The 17,189-nt window shown below is 46.4% G+C and overlaps 1 protein-coding gene across 1 annotated transcript in view; it reads left to right on the top strand.

Annotated features, from left to right (window-relative positions):
• PRPF6 (pre-mRNA processing factor 6) overlaps positions 1-17,189 on the top strand; it is a 44,761-nt gene continuing 27,572 nt past the window's right edge. The window contains exons 1-8 of the mRNA XM_028095689.2: positions 1-184; positions 1,816-1,984; positions 3,076-3,194; positions 7,714-7,792; positions 8,256-8,432; positions 8,665-8,820; positions 16,039-16,133; positions 16,489-16,645. Coding sequence (XP_027951490.1) covers positions 114-184; positions 1,816-1,984; positions 3,076-3,194; positions 7,714-7,792; positions 8,256-8,432; positions 8,665-8,820; positions 16,039-16,133; positions 16,489-16,645 — 1,023 coding nt within the window. The 5' untranslated portion in view covers positions 1-113. The remainder of the gene's footprint in view (positions 185-1,815; positions 1,985-3,075; positions 3,195-7,713; positions 7,793-8,255; positions 8,433-8,664; positions 8,821-16,038; positions 16,134-16,488; positions 16,646-17,189) is intronic.

Here is a 17,189-nt window from a genome sequence, read left to right on the forward strand (position 1 = left end):
TTTCCCGCTTGCTGTTCCCGCTGAGGAGCCGGAGTCGTCAGTGGTCTTTTTCGCCTTCGGCCGGCCGCGGCTACCGTCCCGTCCCTTCCCGGCCCCTAGTCATCACCGGCACCATGAACAAGAAGAAGAAGCCGTTCTTGGGCATGCCCGCGCCGCTCGGCTACGTGCCAGGGCTAGGCCGGGGGTGAGGCCTGGCGCGAACCGCGCTCGGGGGGCGGGAGCGGGCGGCGCGGGCCCCGGGGCCCGGCGGGCAGAGCGGGTCGCGCGCGCTTGGGGCAGGGGCGGGGGGCGGGGGGCGGGCCCGGGCCAGGCCGTCCTCCCTCCCCGCCCTTGTCTCGGGGAGGCCGTGAGATGCGGCTGGCGACGGGGAAGACGAGGAGGACCCGTTAGGGTGTGTGGCCACACGGTCTGGAAGGTATCACTGGGCTTGGCTTACCGCTCGTTGGAGGAGTGCTTTGGGGCCGGGGCAGAGCCGGGTACCACTGCTGCTTGCCCCCGAGATGGGAGCCTCGGGCTTGAGCCGTGCGTTGGCTGTGAGCCCGTGTCCGGGCTCTGAGATGCGCAGTGGGTGACTCCTCGAGCTGGGGTGGGACCTCCGCGGCTCCTCTGCCCAAGCCGGGCAGACCCGCGCCCTCGTCTGAAGCGCGAGCGATCCCTCCCCTGTGCTGTCGGTCGTCATGCGCGGCGCTCAGCCCTGGCAGGGACGGGGTCTCCCGTGCCTGGCGCACAGATGACTGCCGTAAATTGTCGAGTAAACGAGCCATCGTCGTCATTCTGTCTGCCTGGTCCTTCGTTTGTGTAGAACAAGTACTGGGTTTCGTGTGGGGGTGTGGTGTTAGCGTCTGTGGGGAATGCACAGTCTCCCTTACGGATACCGGCTCCCGAGGACCTGCAGTTTACGAGGAGATGTGAGAGATTTGCATTATTAAGTACATAGAGAGAAACATTTAGAAGTCTGGGGTGGCAGCGGTCAGGAATGCTCTGTGGAATGGTAGCATTTGAGCCCCGTTTGACACAAGAGCCGCATTTAGGGATGTAGAAATGTGGTAGGGTTAAAGGAGGGATTGACCTTTTGTGTGTTGGGTAGTTAAGAAAAAAAAGAGCGGCATGGAGGAGGATGAGGGACTCTCACGGAGTCTGTGAATGGAGTGTGCGGCGAGTGGTGTCACAGGGGCCGGAGCTGCAGGAGAGACAGGCGTCAGAGTGCCGTGGTCAGAGCTGTGTTGAAGCAACAGGACGGCTAGAGGCAGGGTGGCTGACTAGGCTCCCAGCTGTGATGGGGGCCAGGGTTTGGGGAGGGGACGATTTCGAAGGTGGACTCAGTAGAACTTGATGACTGATAGGGTGGAGAAGAAGGGAGGGCTGATGGTGTAGTGCCGCTGTGGTACTTGGGATGGCCCTGCAGTCATCAGCTGAGACAACCCAGGGCCGGTGCAGGATGAGCACGGAGAAGGAGTTCTGATGGAGTCACGCTGGGTTTGAGGGCCCGGTTGGATGTGTGCTGGGGGAGATGGTCAGCAGGTTGTTGGAAATGGGAGGGTGGAAGTTGGGAGGGGGGAGGTCTGATGCTCTGGTGAATCTCTCAAGGAGAGTATGGGGTGGTAACCTCCTCAGGGTAGGTCAGAAGGTTTCTCACCTGAAGAGAACAGGACTAGTAGCGTTTGAGAGTGCAGCGTGCCTCGTTTGTTGCTCCCTGGATCTTCTGCAGTTTCTCAGAGATGTTAAAAAAGGAGGTGTTATTAAGTGAGGACTGTGGAGGGAAGAACAAAGGAACACGGTCACCCAGGTAAATGGGTGTCTTGGGGTCTCCTGCAGTGCCACTGGCTTTACCACCCGGTCAGACATTGGGCCCGCCCGCGATGCAAATGATCCTGTGGATGACCGCCATGCGCCCCCAGGAAAGAGGACCGTCGGGGACCAAATGAAGAAAAGCCAGGCTGCGGATGATGATGACGAGGATCTGAATGACACCAACTATGATGAGGTGACTTGTGGTGCACCCCCAGCCAGTCTCCAGGAGGGCTGACCAGCTTCTTAAGCCAGTGCTCAGGGAGGTGGGCACGCCTAGTGTTTCAGTCTGCTTATGGGGTGTCTTTAGCAGTGTGAGGGGGGAGCAGGGAGTCATAGAAAGAAATGTACATTTTGTTGTCTCTTCAGGAGAGATGTACTTGCATTGGGGTTTTGTCTCAGCTGGTCCTTGATGAAAATTCTAGGTGGAATTGGTGATGATACCGTGATTTATTTTGTCTCAGTGCATACTCTCTTACTTAACTAGTATTTGGTCAGTTGAAGTTTTCTTCAGGTGTGTTCCGACAGAATTTTTGCTCAGAGGAAAAAGATTTTTAAAATTTCAATTCTGAAATGATTTTAAACTTCCAGGGAACTTGCAAAAATAGTATGGACAATTCCTGCATACCCTTCATAAGCTTCTCTCCATCTTACACGGCTTTAGTACAGCTACTGACACAGCACTGTTAGCTGCTCTGTAGGCCTCACTTGAATTCCACCAGTTTTTCATTGGTGTCCTGTTCCTGAGCCAGGACCCTGCATTGCACTTAGTGTGTCTCTTAGTGTCTTCCCGTTGGGGTAGCTCCTCCATCTTTCGTGCCCATGACACCCTTTTTTTTAAGATTTATTTTTATTGTTTTTTAGAGAGCGCGCGTGCTTGCTCACACGCACACACGGAGGCGCGCGCGCGCACACACACACACACAGTGGGGGAGGGGCAGAGGGAGAGGGAGAGAGAATCTCAAGCAGGCTCCCTGCTGATCCTGAGCCCGGAGCCCGATCTGGGGCTCCATCTCACCACCCTGAGATCATGACCTGAGCCAAAATCAAGAGTCAGATGCTCAACCAACTGAGCCACCCAGGTGCCCCTCGTGCCCACCCCCCCCACCCCCCCCCCCCGTGACACATCTGAAGAGTACTGGTGAGTTATTTTGTTTTCCCTCATTTTGGGGTTGTCTGATTGAAAAAAAATTGTTCAGCAAGCATTTTATAACTAGAAGTATTCTCTGTTTCTGCTTGAGGGAATTGTGTTGTAGGAAAAGTTGACCTATGTTGTTTTGTGCTTAGTTTAATGGCTATGCTGGGAGCCTCTTCTCAAGTGGGCCCTATGAAAAAGATGATGAGGAAGCAGATGCTATTTATGCAGCTCTGGATAAAAGGATGGATGAAAGAAGAAAAGAAAGAAGGTAAGATAAATTATTGCTCTTTACGCTGTAATTACCCAACTTTATTTCTCTATTATTTTATTTAATTTTTTTAAATTTATTCATTTGAGAGAGTCAGAGAGAGCGAGAGAGACAGCACAAGCAGGGGGAGAGGCAGAGGGAGAGGGAGAAGCAGACTCTCCGCCGAACTGGGAGCCTGACATGGGGCTTGATCCCAGGACCCTGGGATCATGACTTGAGCTGAAGGTAGACGCTTAACCAGCTGAGCCACCCAGGCGCCCCCTATTTACTTAATTTTTTTTTTTAAGATTTTATTTATTTTTTAACAGAGAGAGAGACAGCAAGAAAGGGAACACAAGCAGGGAGCGTGGGAGAGGGAGAAGCAGGCTTCCCACTGAGCAGGGAGCCCGATGTGGGACTCGATCCCAGGACCCTGGGATCATGACCTGAGCCGGAGGCAGACGCTTAACGACTGAGCCACCCAGGCGCCCTACTTAATTTTTTTAAAAAAGATTTTATTTAGGGGCGCCTGGGTGGCTCAGATGGTTAAGCATCTGCCTTCGGCTCAGGTCATGATCCCAGGGTCCTGGGATCGAGTCCCGCATCGGGCCTCCTGCTCCTTGGGAGCCTGCTTCTCTCTCTCTCTCTCCCTCTCTCTCTCATGAATAAATAAAGAAAATCTTTAAAAAAAAAAAAAAAAAGATTTTATTTATTTATTTGAGAGCGAGAGACAGAGAACATGAGAGAGAGAGCACGCATAAGTGGGGAGGGTGGGGCAGAGAGAGAGGGTGAAGCAGACTCCCTACTGAGCAGGGAGCCCCACATGGGGCTCGATCCTAGGACCCTGAGATCATGACCTGAGCCACCCAGGTGCCCCTATTTTATTTTATTTTATTTTACTTTTTTAAGTGGGCTCCACACCCAGCATGGAGCCCAGTGTGGGGCTCAAACTCACAACCCCGAGATCAAGAGCCACACATTCCCTGATGAGTCAGCCAGGCACCCCTGTATTTATCCAACTTTAAAAGAAAGTTTTGTTTTGGCTTATTTCAGACATGGACAAAAATTGCAAGTATAGTACATGTGTCTGCTCAGCTCTGAGGCCACCTGGGTCTTGGTTTATGGCAGCCACACTTGGATAAACACCAGGCAGTTGGAGAGTAGCCTTAGGGTCTGGGGACCGGAACGGGGAGCTCAAGATCGCTTTGGCTTTCCAGAAAGCAATGGGATTTGGGGGATTATTCTTTTTTTTTTTTTAGATTTTTATTTATTTGACAGAGCGAGAGAGACAGCGAGAGAGGGAACACAAGCAGGGGGAGTGGGAGAGGGAGAAGCAGACTCCCTGCCAAGTGGGGAGCCGGACGCAAGGCTCGATCCCAGGACCTGGGATCATGACCTGAGCTGAAGGCAGACGCTTAACGACTGAGCCACCCAGGCGCCCCTGGGGGATTATTCTGACCATGAGTTAGGATTACTGTCTTTGAAATGGGTGTAGTGGTGTTGATTAATGTATATTAAGTAATTTGAAAGTTAACTGAAGGGCGCCTGGGTGGCTCAGATGGTTAAGCGTCTGCTTTCAGCTCAGGTCATGATCCCAGGGTCCTGGGATCGAGTCCCGCATCGGGCTCCCTGCTCCTTGGGAGCCTGCTTCTCCCTCTGCCTCTCTCTCTCTCTCTCTCTCTCTCTCTCTTTCTGTCTCTCATTAATAAAATAAATAAAATCTTAAAAAAAAAGTTAACTGAAGAGGACAAATGAACATGTAAATCCTCATAGGCAGGGATTGTGTCTTGAGAATCTCGTTCCACACATCCGTGTTGGGACATGAATGTGGGGTGTTGGGCTAGGCTGGTGGGGACAGACTGCAGTGAGTCTGGAGGGAGCATGTGTGCTCTGTCCTTGGGGGGCCTGTTTGAAAGAAGACTACTCAGCAAGGCTGTTGTATTTTGTCTTTGGGGGCTCTCAGGTGGGTATTTTGCACTGAACTTTGGTCTAGCAAATTTTTTTTTAAAGATTTTATTTATTTACTTGAGTGAGAGAGCATGTGAACGAGTGGGGGCTGGGGGGGTGGCGCAGAGGGAGAGGGAGAAGCAGACTCCCCTCGGAGCAGGGAGCCCATCGTGGGGGCGCGATCCCAGGACCCCGAGATCATGACCTGAGCCAAAGGCAGATAGATGCTTAATGGACTGAGCCACCCAGGTGCCTCAAGGTCTAACAAGTTTGTTTATTGACGTTATCTCAGTGTACCATTTGATGTGGCAACTTTCTGAATTCCCTGTCCTTGTTTCTAGGGAAATTTAAGCAAAGTGAGCGCATAATCTTTTATTTATTTATTTATTTATTTTAAGGATTTTATTTATTCACCTGAGAGAGAGAGACACAGTGAGAGACGGAACACAAGCAGGGGGAGTGGGAGAGGGAGAAGCAGGCTTCCTGCGGAGCAGGGAGACCGATGTGGGGCTTGATCCCAGGACCCTGGGACCGTGACCTGAGCCGAAGGCAGATGCCCAATGACTAAGCCACCCAGGCGCCCCAAGCACATAATCTTTTAAACCGTAATAAAATATATAGCTTTGTAAGTCTTCTAATATTTATAAAAAATTTTTAAAAATGAAGTTATGAATAAACTTATAATTTTTACTACTGAGAGAACACGTTATCGTTAAAGCGCATCAGGACAGTGAGATGAAGTATAGGCAAGAGGAGGATGATGTTCCAAGTCTGGAAAGTGAGAGTTAACGTGGTTCACTTTCCTCTTTCCATTGCTCATTCTTGTGATTCTGTGACTTCCCATAATGTATGTAGTGTTTTCAGTTTTAGAAGAGTGAAATACAGTTGTTCAGGATTTTTTTGTAATACTTGTTATTAAATTGATGTGCATGAACTTACATATATAGAATAAGTATACGTGGTTTTGCATATTAAGGACGGTTTGATTTCAGTCTTCTGGAATTTATTTAAAAAAAACTGAGTGACATGGATACATGTAGAAAGTCATCTCATTAAGTGTGTTTTTATTATTATTTAAAGATTTTATTTATTTGTCAGAGAGACAGAGCACAAGCAGGGGGAGCGGCAGAGGGAGGAGACTCCCCGCTAAGCAGGGAGCCCGACACAGGACTCGATCCCAGGTCCCTGGGATCATGGCCTGAGCTGAAGGCAGATGCTTAACTGACTGAGCCTCCCAGGCGCCCCTTATTAAGTGGCTTTAGAAAAATGGTTGGCTTTTAAAAACTTTGTTAGGAATGCTTTTCAGGATACAAACCAGTAGAAAGAACAGTGCAGCAAATACCGCTGCCCTCGTGGAGTCTGAGTCCTGGGTCACAGCTTGCATGTTTGTTTCTTCCACACCTGCTGGTGGTCTTTGCTGGGTCGTATCAGGGTCAGTTTATGCTCTGCACTGACAGCACCTTTGTTGCATCAGCAGCATGAACCCCAAAGCTCTAACCCAAAGATGTCCTGAAGCCAGTTCACATCCATATTCTCCTGCTCGTCTTCAGAATAGAGTAGAACTGCATTTTTTCAAACCAGGACACAATCAGAATCACTCCTCATGTCATGTCTCCTTAGTCTACTCCCCTCCGCTGCCTTTTTCACCTCTTGGTGATATTGGCTTTTTGAAGAGATCAGTTGTTTTGTAGAAGGGCCCAAGCTATGGAACGGCTGCCTACCTCCTCAGGTATCCTTTAACTTGTTCTGCTCGCACTATTTCCTGTGGAGTGGAAGTTGGATCCTGAGGCTGCATTCAAATCAGGTAAAACGTGTTTGACCAGAAAGTCTTGATAGGTGCATCTGTGCATGTTGCTTCACATCAGAAGCCACAAGGACTGACTTTCTCCAGCTGCTGGAGCGGTGTTTGTCTTTTCCAAGCACATCATTTGTCCTAATACATTCACATTCCTGATATTTTCCTTTTACCTTATGGAAGAGAATGTAAATTTCCATGTTAGGAAGTATTAGCTATGTGGGTCACATTAACTCTGGTTTGCTTAACTTGGTTGATGCTTTGTCACAGTAACCCACAGATTTCTTCCGAGTGCCTAGACCTGGTCCTCGATCACCAGAACCCAGTAGCTGTCCATCCCTGAAGACCAGTTGCATGGGTGGATAAAACAGCCCATGAGTTCTGGCAGGTGGAGCAGAGAGCTGTCTTGACAGGTGCACTTGCTGCTTCGAAGGGAGGGAGGCAGTGACAGGCAGAGAGTCAGAAGGGCAACTGGGGACAGTGGGTCAGCTTTCCTGAGTCTTTGTAGGGTGGCCCTACCTTTGGAATTTTGTAGAAGTTTAAAGCTGTAAATACACTCATGTTCAAATACAAGTATTTGTATCAGAGTAAGACAACTTGTTTTTATTTTAGTGAGTTTCTGCCTATTTTCATTTGGTAAATCATTGAGTCAGTATATTTGTGGATGTATTCATTGCGCCCTTTGATTTAGCTGCTTGGGTGTGGAATTATGCTTCTGGTGGTTTAAGTATAATAAAATGACTTTGTTTCAGAATGGGTTTCAGTATTTCTAATGCATGCACACATTTTACTTCCTAGGGAGCAAAGGGAGAAGGAAGAAATTGAGAAATACCGAATGGAACGCCCCAAAATCCAACAGCAGTTCTCAGATCTCAAAGTAAGTGGATGGATAGCATGCACCTAACCTACTCAGCAGAGAATTGGGTAGAATTGATGAGACTTTACTAACTTTGCTTTTTTGCTCTTTATTAGATTCAGATGGTAGAGGAAGGTCCCTGCTTTAGTGTGTTTAATTTTATGTGTATGTGTGCAAAAAAATCTCTTCCTCCACTGAAAAAAATGGGACATATGAGCTTATTTTCTTAGTAACTTTAACTCTATTTGTACATAAAGTTCTCCACCCTGTGTCTTCTGGGCTTTGACAGAGCAGTTTACATTTGAGTGAAGTAGAGCAGATCCAAGAAACTGAATTTTCTAAGTGAAGTAGATAATTTCTGCATCAAAATTCCTTCTAAACCATGACGATTTGGGGGTTAGGGGTCAGGGAGAACATAGTTATTTTTGTGCATATGAAATTTTGCCAGAGAATAAATGTTTTTGGGGGGGCCAAATGTTCCCAGAGGAAGTTGGCAGAAGTCACCGAAGAAGAGTGGCTGAGCATCCCTGAGGTTGGCGATGCCAGAAACAAACGTCAACGGCACCCACGCTACGAGAAGCTGACTCCTGTTCCCGACAGTTTCTTTGCCAAACATCTACAGACTGGGGAGAACCATACCTCAGTGGATCCCCGGCAAACTGTGAGCATCAGAAAAGAAGGCGAATAGGTCTTTAGGCTGCTTGGGTAGACCCGTAGTGGGAGCCTTGGGTGGTGGTAGAGTAAGTGCTTCTGTAGTTCAGAAGCTGGGCTGTGCTGAGTCTGGAGGATTGCATGTCTGTCGGGCTACAATGGAAAGACGTCAGACTTGATAGGGTTCTTCTGCATGAAGATACAATCCAGTGTTTTTGTCCTCCCCCCGCCCCTGCCCCCAGCAATTTGGAGGTCTTAACACACCCTATCCAGGCGGCCTGAACACTCCATACCCAGGTGGAATGACACCTGGATTGATGACACCTGGCACAGGTGAACTGGACATGAGGAAGATAGGACAAGCAAGGAACACGCTGATGGACATGAGGCTGAGCCAGGTGAGCCTGTGTCATGCAACATTTTCCTACAGATTGAGAAAATTGTTTTCTGATTATAAAACTAATCTATGTCAGTGGCAAGTTCATCTTTCAGAGTGCTTTATCACAAGATAAGCAGACCCGTGAGGATGTATTTCCTGTCCCATCGTCAAGAGTGGCAGGACCCTGCACGCAGGCTGGTCTGTGCATCTTCCTACGGGGTATGCACAGGTGCAGTGCGCCCGTGTGGCACTCCTACTCCCTCTTAGGGGGCTGAGGACTGTTGCAGGTGACAGAGGGTGGCCTGGCAGGCAGGCTGAACAAAGGCACTTAGGACAAGCTGCATGCTCTCTGTTGCTGAAGTCTCATCCTTCCATAGAAATTAAGTGCACGTGTACATCACTCAGCCATACGAAAGAATGAGATCTTGTCATTTACAACAATAGGGGTCGGCCCAGAAGGTATTATGCTAAGTGAAATAAGTCAGAGAAAGATAAATACCATATGATTTGATTTATGTGTGGACTTTAAAAAACAAAACAAGTGAGCAAACCCACCAACCAGAAACCAGACCCTTAAACACAGAGAACAGATTGGTGGATGCTGGAGGGAACTGGGGGAATGGGTGAAATAAAGGGGGTTAAGAGGTACAAACCTCTGGTTATAAAACACGTCATGGAGGGAGAAGGACAGCGTAGGGAGTACGGTCAGTAACGTAACGTTGTCCGGTGCCTGCATCTGTTGTGGGGAACACTGCGTAACGTACGAAGTTTTCAAATCATTGTTATACACCTGTTACACGTTGTACGTTAGTTACACTTCAGTAAAAAAAGTTAGGTGCGCATATTTTTCCCCCTGCACTTGAGTGAATTGTTCAGTGCTCTAGAAAACCCTTTCTGATTATGACATGCACACCAGAAACCATGAAGAAAAAGACTTTCAAATTTGATTACATACGAATTAAAAACTTGTGTGTAGTAGAAAACACTAAGGTCAAAAGAACACGCAAACTGGAAGAAGAGTGCTCGTGTGCTTGACTGCCAGTGGTGGGGTTGTGTGTAACACTCCTGTGCACACGCAGATGTCCAGGCTACACTCTCACACCACCGGGGCATGAAGTAGGGGTGTGGAGTGGGAGCTTCATGTTACATTATTTTAAGGAAAAATTTCACATGTAATTGCAAGTGGAAAGATAGCGTAGTGCTTGATGCAGTAGGAAACTTGTACATTTTAATTGAGCTTTTACTGTACTTGAATTTTTTATGGTGAGCAAATATTTTATAATAAAAATCAGTAGCTTGTAAATTTAAAAAATTGCAGCTTTTTATGTTCCTGGCTGTGTACTCTATAAACTGGAGAATAGTTCACTGTTTATGGGTATTGTGATTTAATCTTTAATTGAGGGACTTTTTGGGTTTCTACTTTTTTTGCTATGACAAACCATGTGTTGGTGAACGTCTTGTGAATCTGTCATTTAAACATTTTTATAGTATCTTTAAAGTAAAATTAATGGATTTTTTTTTCATTTAAATACTAAATTGTCTCTCCCGCATGTGGCATTTCAGAGTCTGTGGGCACTGGGTTGAGGGCATCACCTCTGTCGTCATCACTGATTTGAGGGCAGGACCCCCTCTGCCTCCCCCCCCCCCATAAGCAAGCCTTGGTTTAGTTTTCGGTTTTATTAGTGGTGAGGTCGAGCATCTTTCCCTGTATGTTTTAGTCAGTCTTTGGCAGTTTTTCTGTGACAAGCTTCTTTTGTCATTTGCTCTGCCCATTTCCCTCCTTTTTTTTTTTTTTTAAGATTTTATTTGACAGAGGGAGACACAGCGAGAGAGGGAACACAAGCAGGGGGAGTGGGAGAGGGAGAAGCAGGCTTCCCGCGGAGCAGGGAGCCCGATGTGGGGCTTGATCCCAGGAACCTGGGATCATGACCCGAGCTGAAGGCAGACGCTTAACCCACTGAGCCCCCCGGGCGCCCCTCCCTCCTTTGTTTTCATGAGAATTATCATCTCTGTTGCATGTGTCTTCTGTACTTGTTACTCTTTTAGACTTGTTTGTGGAATATAGAAATAAATTCTTTATTTTTATTTTTATTTTTTTAAGATTTTATCTTTTTATTTGACAGAGAGAGAGAGCACAAGCAGGGGAAGGGGCAGAGGGAGAAGCAGACTCCCCACTGAGCAGGAAACCTAATGCGGGGCTCCATCCCAGGACCCTGGGATCATGACCTGAGCTGAAGGCAGACGCTTAACAACTGAGCCACCCAGGCGCCCCAGAAATAATTTCTTTAGAAAAACTTTATATGGTAACTTTTTTGGGGTAAAATATGTATGATAAAAGCTACCATTATAACAATTTTTAAGTGTACAGACAATGACATTAAGTGCATTCATACTGTTGTACAGCTGTCGCCACCACTGGTCTCTGGAACTTTTTCATCTTCCCAAACTGAGGCTCTGTCCCCATGAACTTCCCATTTCCTACCCCAGACCCTGTTAACTTCTGTCTTTATGAATGTGACAGCTCTGGGTTCCTCCTGTGACTGGATCCGTACAGTATTTGTCCTTCTGGGCCTGGCTTGTTTCACTTAGCATAACATTCCCAAGGCTCATCCACGTTGTAGTTGTGTGTGTCCATATTTCCTTTCTTTTTAAAGCTGAAAAATACTCCATTGTATGAATGGATGGATCCCGTTTTATCTACTAGTCTGTCAACAGACACTTGGGTAGCTTCCACCTTTTGGCCATTATGCATAGTGCTGCTGTGGACATGGGTGTGCAGATAGCTGTTTGAGTCCCTGCTTCTAGTTCTTTTGGGTATAAACCCAGAAGTGGAATTGTGGATCATATGGTGATTCTTTGTTTAATGTTTTGAGGAGCCTCCATACTGTTTGCCAGAGCAGCTGCACCATTCTATATTTCCAGCAGAGCAGTGCTGCGTAAGGGTTTTGGTTCCTCCATATCCTGGACAACATCTGTTATTTTCTGATATTTTGGAAATAGCCATTGTGATGGGTGTGAAGTAGTATCTCATTGTGGTGGTTCTCCTTCATGTTTCCCTGATTAGTGTTTTTGAGTGTCTTTTCATGCGGAGAAATGTCTTCTTGTGTCTTTTCCTTGGAGAAATGTGTACTCAGGTCCTTTACCCATTTTTTTTTGATAGTTTTACAGTTATATTCACAAATAAAACATGCACGTAAGCCGTCTTTTCATTTTCTTTGCTGTGCAGCCTGGCATTGAGATTGGTGACTCTGAGGGCCAGCTGGGTTGCTCTTTCCACAGTGGCTCTGCAGTTCTTGGAGGAAAAATTGTGAGCAGTCTCTTCACAGTGGATTTGTTGCGCTCAGCACCTCAGGCTTCTTGACACTGGGATTAGGAACTTCCAGAGCCCCTGGCAGTGTGTGCATTGTCTTGTTGCTGCTGTAATCATTGCTGGGCGTCAAGATCTGGCCCTTGAATCTTGCATGCACCCTGCTGTCAGTGCCTCTGGGTTTCCACCGGTTGCACTTAATTTTGACATACCGGTCTGATTGGTGCTGGATGAACTTTTTGGTCCACTTTTTGATGATCTTGGGCTTCACCAGAGGTCAAGGGCAGCCTTGATGCTGAACAGGAGATGGCTGCCACCTCTGCAGCAGCACTGGGGAGGAGCTGCCCATTTTTTTTTTTTTTTTTAAGAGCAGTTTTTAGATTCACAGCAAAGTTGAGATGAAAGGACAGAGATTTCCCATGTAACCTCTGTGCCTGCACATGCACAACGTCTTCTGTTACCAACGTCCTCCCTGGAGTGGGCCATTTATTAAAATTGATGAACCTACATTTACGTATCGTCACCCAAATCCATAGTTTATGTTAGGATTCATTCTTGGTGTTGTGCATTTTATGGATTTGGACAAATGTGTAATGACATGTATCCACCATTATGTAGTCGACTTTTGAACAATGCAGGGGTTGGGGCATTGACTTCCTGCTCAATTGGAAATCCGCATATAACTTTTTACTCCCCAAAAACTTAACTGCTAAAGCCTGTTGTTGACTGGAAGCCTTATTGATAACTTCAACAGTTGACGAACACATTTCACATGTTATATCTATCACGTACCGTACCCTTAGAATAACATAAGCTCAAGAAAAGAAAATGTTATTAAGAAAATCATAAGGGAAAATATATCTATAGTACTATGTCGTATTGAAAAAGATCCATGTGGACCTGTGTAGTTCAGCCGGCGCTGTTCAAGGATAAGCTACAGTATCACAGAATAGTCTCACTGCCCTGAGAATGCTCTGTGTTCTGCCTGCTCATCCCTCCTCACCCCCTAACGCCTGGCAACCACTGATGTTTTACTGTCTCCATAGTTCTGCCTTTTCCACAACGTCACATAGTTGGAACCATACCGTGTGTAGCTTTCTCAGATTGGCTTCTCTCACTTAGTGATATACATTTAAGGTTCCTCCATGTCCGTCCTTTTTTTTTTTTTAAATTCACATTAGCCTTAATTTTAATAAGATTTGGCATCTTTTTGCATGCTTGATGGCTGTTTCTTTAAAAAAATTTTTTTTAATTGAAGTATAGTTGACACACAATGTTACATTAATTTCACTCCTGTATGTTTTTTCATGGCTTGACAGCTCCTTTCTTTTTTTTTTTTTTTAAGATTTTATTTATTCCAGAGAGAGAGAGAAAGCACATGCATGAGTGGGGAGAGGGGCAGAGGGAGAGGGAGAAGTGGACTCGCTGAGCAGGGAGCCTGACGCGGGGCTCGATCTCAGCACCTTGAGATGACCTGAGCCGCAGGCAGACACTTAAGAGACTGAGCCACGCAGGCGCCCCGACAGCTCATTTCTTTTATCACTGAATATTGCTCCATTTTCTGGATCTACTGCGGTTTATTTATCTCTCATCACTTACTGAAGGACATCTTGGTTGCTTCCAAGTTTTGGCAGTTTTGAATAGAGCCGCTACAAACATCTGTGTGCAGTGTTTTTTTGTGTGTGTGTAGATAGAAGTTTTCGACTCCTTTGGGTAAATATCAAGGAGTGTGGTTGCAGGATTATATGGAAGAGTATGTTTAGCTTGGTAAGAAACCACCAAACTGTCTTCCAAAGTGACTGCGCCATTTTGCATTCCCACCAGCAACCAATGAGAGTTCCTGTTGCTCCACACCCTCACCAGCCTTTGGTGTCAGTGTTCTGGGTTTTGCCCATTTTAAGAGGTGTGTAGTAGTATCTCACTGTTGTTCTCATTTGCATTTCTCTGGTGACATATGTAGAGCATCTTTTTTCATATGCTTATTTGTCATCTGTATGTCTTCTTTGGTGAGGTGTCTCAGGGTCTTTGACCCTTTTTTTTTTTTAAGATTCTATTTACTTATCAGGGAGCACACACAAGCAGCGGGGAGGGGAGAGGGAGAAGCAGACTCCTTGCTGAGCAAGGAGCCCGACGCCAGACTTGATCCCAGGATCATGACCTGAGCCAAAGGCAGACACTTAACCGACTGAGCCACCCAGATGCCCTGACCCATTTTTTAGTTGGATTGTTTTCTTATTGTTGGGTTTTGATAGTTCTTTGTGTGTTTTGGGTATAAGTCTTTTATCAGATATGTCTTTTATGGCTTGTCTTTTTATTTCCTTGACCAGTGTCTTTCAGAGAAATTTTTTAATTTAATGAAGTCTAGTTTTCTTTCTGTTGTGGATTGTGCCTTTGGTGTTGTATCTAAAAAGTCATCACCAAAGGGTGTAAGGTCTGTGTCTGGTTTTGTTTTTCTGCATGTGGATGTCCAGTGGGTCAGCACCATTTGTGGAAGAGACTGTTGCTCCATTATGTTCCTCTGCTCCTTTGTCAAAGACCAGTTGACTGCATTTCTGGGCTCTGTTCCCCCTCCCTCCCCCCACCAAAGTAAGTTCTGTGCCCAACACGGGGCTTAAACTCACGACTCTTAGATCAAGTGTCACATGCTCTAGCAACTGAGCTAGCCAGGCGCCCCTGGGCTCTATTCTGTTCCACTGATGTACTTGTCTAATTTTTCAACATTACACACTGTCTTGATTACTGTGACTTTGCAGTAAGTCTTAAAGTTGGGTAGTATCAGCCCTCTGACTTTGTTCTTCAGTGTTGTGTCAGCTACTGTGGCTCATTGATTTTCTATAGAAGCGTTAGAATCAATTTGTCGATATCCGCAAAAATGGCTTGCTGGATTTTGACTGGGATTGCGAGGACTCTGCAGATGAAGATGGGAAGAAGGGACATCTTCTTCCTGCCCAGGAACATGGACTGTCTCTCCATTCATCTAGTTCTTTGATTTCTTTCCTCAGAGTTTGGTAGATTTCCTCATAGAGATCGTGTATGTATTTGTTAGATTAACACGTAAGTATTTCACGTTTTTGTGCTAACGTAAATGATACTGTGTGTGTTTTTTTTTAAAGATTTTATTTATTCATTTGAGACAGAGAGAGAGAGCATGAGCAGGGGGAGAGGCAGAGGGAGAGGGAGAGGGAGAGGCAGAGGCAGGCTTCCCGCTGAGCCAGGAGCCTGATGCGGAGCTCGATCCCAGGACCCTGGGACCATGACCTGAGCCAAAGGCAGACGCTTGACCATCTGAGCCACCCAGGCGCCCCGGTACTGTGTTTTTAATTTCAGATCCCTTTTGCTCATTGCTGATATATAAGAAAATGGTTGACTTTTGTATGTCAACCTTGTATCTTACAATCTTGCTAAAATTGGTTTTATGTTGATTCTTTGGATTTTCTACATAGACAGTCACCTACAGACAGAACTTTACCTTTTCCACCCCAGTCTGTGCCACTTTCCTCCTTGTCTTGCTGTGTTCCCTAGGACCCTCTGCCCATGTTTCATTTGGGTTTTTTTGGTTATTGTTTATCGTGGTGATTTTAAGACTCACAGCTGGAGAGAATGGTATAATGAACTGCTGTTAGCATGTTTAAAGAAAGTTAGCTGGAATAATCTTTGATTTCTAGGTTTCACTCATTTTTAAAACTTATGTTTAGTTGAGTTTTTTTCCTGGGCCTTTTATGATTTCTTTTTTATGTATTTATCTTTGTTTTATAGATGTGAAATTCGTTTGTGATCATCACAAACTGTTTGAGTTAAGGTTTTCCTACTTTTACAGTTTCCATGTTCACTCATGGTCAGGATCATGGGAGGGGCTCCAGGGGCCTCTGGGTACTTGGTTTTGGGCATCTTTGACTCTCTGCAATCCACTTGGCTTGGCCTGTCTTGTAGGTGTCTGACTCGGTGAGTGGACAGACTGTGGTTGACCCCAAAGGCTATCTGACGGATTTAAACTCCATGATCCCAACCCACGGAGGGGATATCAAGTGAGTGCTCTGTGGAACTGGTAGGGTGGGGTGGGATTCAGGTTGCCTAGAATATTTTGGATTTTGTTTGAAAAATATGCAGCCAAAATAGGATGTGGTTACTCCAAGAAATACACGGTGAAGTGGGTTGGTTTTCTACGTATCTCTGTTCATTGTGGATATTAAATGTGTTATGAATAATATTCCAAATTTGTGTGCATGCTGAGAAAGCACCTTGCTAACAGTGTCCTACACTGCTACTTACATCACTTAGGACATCACATTTGACAGTCGCTACACGGGTGCCTGCACTCTGGGGCCGGGCACATCCTCAGTAGTGTGGCTGCTGACCCTGTGTGCTTTCTCGCCCTCACAGTGACATCAAGAAGGCACGGCTGCTCCTTAAGTCTGTTCGGGAGACTAACCCTCATCACCCACCAGCCTGGATTGCATCAGCCCGCCTGGAAGAAGTCACTGGGAAGCTGCAAGTAGCACGAAACCTTATCATGAAAGGGACAGAGATGTGCCCCAAGGTAAGGCCCGAGTTAGGGCATTTTCCTGGAAGGCTGTACCATGCCAACCCCAGGGGGAACCTGGGTGTCTGTCGTAGGCAGGAGGGACGTGTCCCGTGGGATGTGAACTCGAGGTAGACTAACCTACCTGCCTTTTGGTGTTGAAACTGCAGACAGGAGGACAGGCAAGAGGGAAGAGGGGAAAAAGTGGGAAAAGGCTTTTCCTGCTTATTTTCACTTAAGAGTGAAGGCCCACCTACGATTAGTTTAATGGCAGGATAACCTTAACAAGAAAGGTAACTTGGTCAGCTTTTCCACCCCACCTAATGTAAGAAACATAAAAATTAATGTAACTCTTGGGAGACTATTCCAGCACTTTTTTGGGAGGTAGAGTGACTAGACAAGTTTTAAAAAGTCCTATGAGAACCTGTAAAGGTCGCTCTCTGTTGTGCAGACTAGGGCGCCCTTGGCAATGAAAGATACCCTCTCTGAATACTTACGCCAGGACATCAGGCATAAAGGAGAACTCAGGCCATCGCACAGCCAGCTGCTGATAGGTCTCTGT

Source organism: Eumetopias jubatus, unplaced genomic scaffold (assembly GCF_037043125.1).
Source record: "Eumetopias jubatus isolate StellerSeaLion01/CBP00866 unplaced genomic scaffold, mEumJub1_p1.0 scaffold_9, whole genome shotgun sequence".
NCBI classification, from domain to species: domain Eukaryota; kingdom Metazoa; phylum Chordata; class Mammalia; order Carnivora; family Otariidae; genus Eumetopias; species Eumetopias jubatus.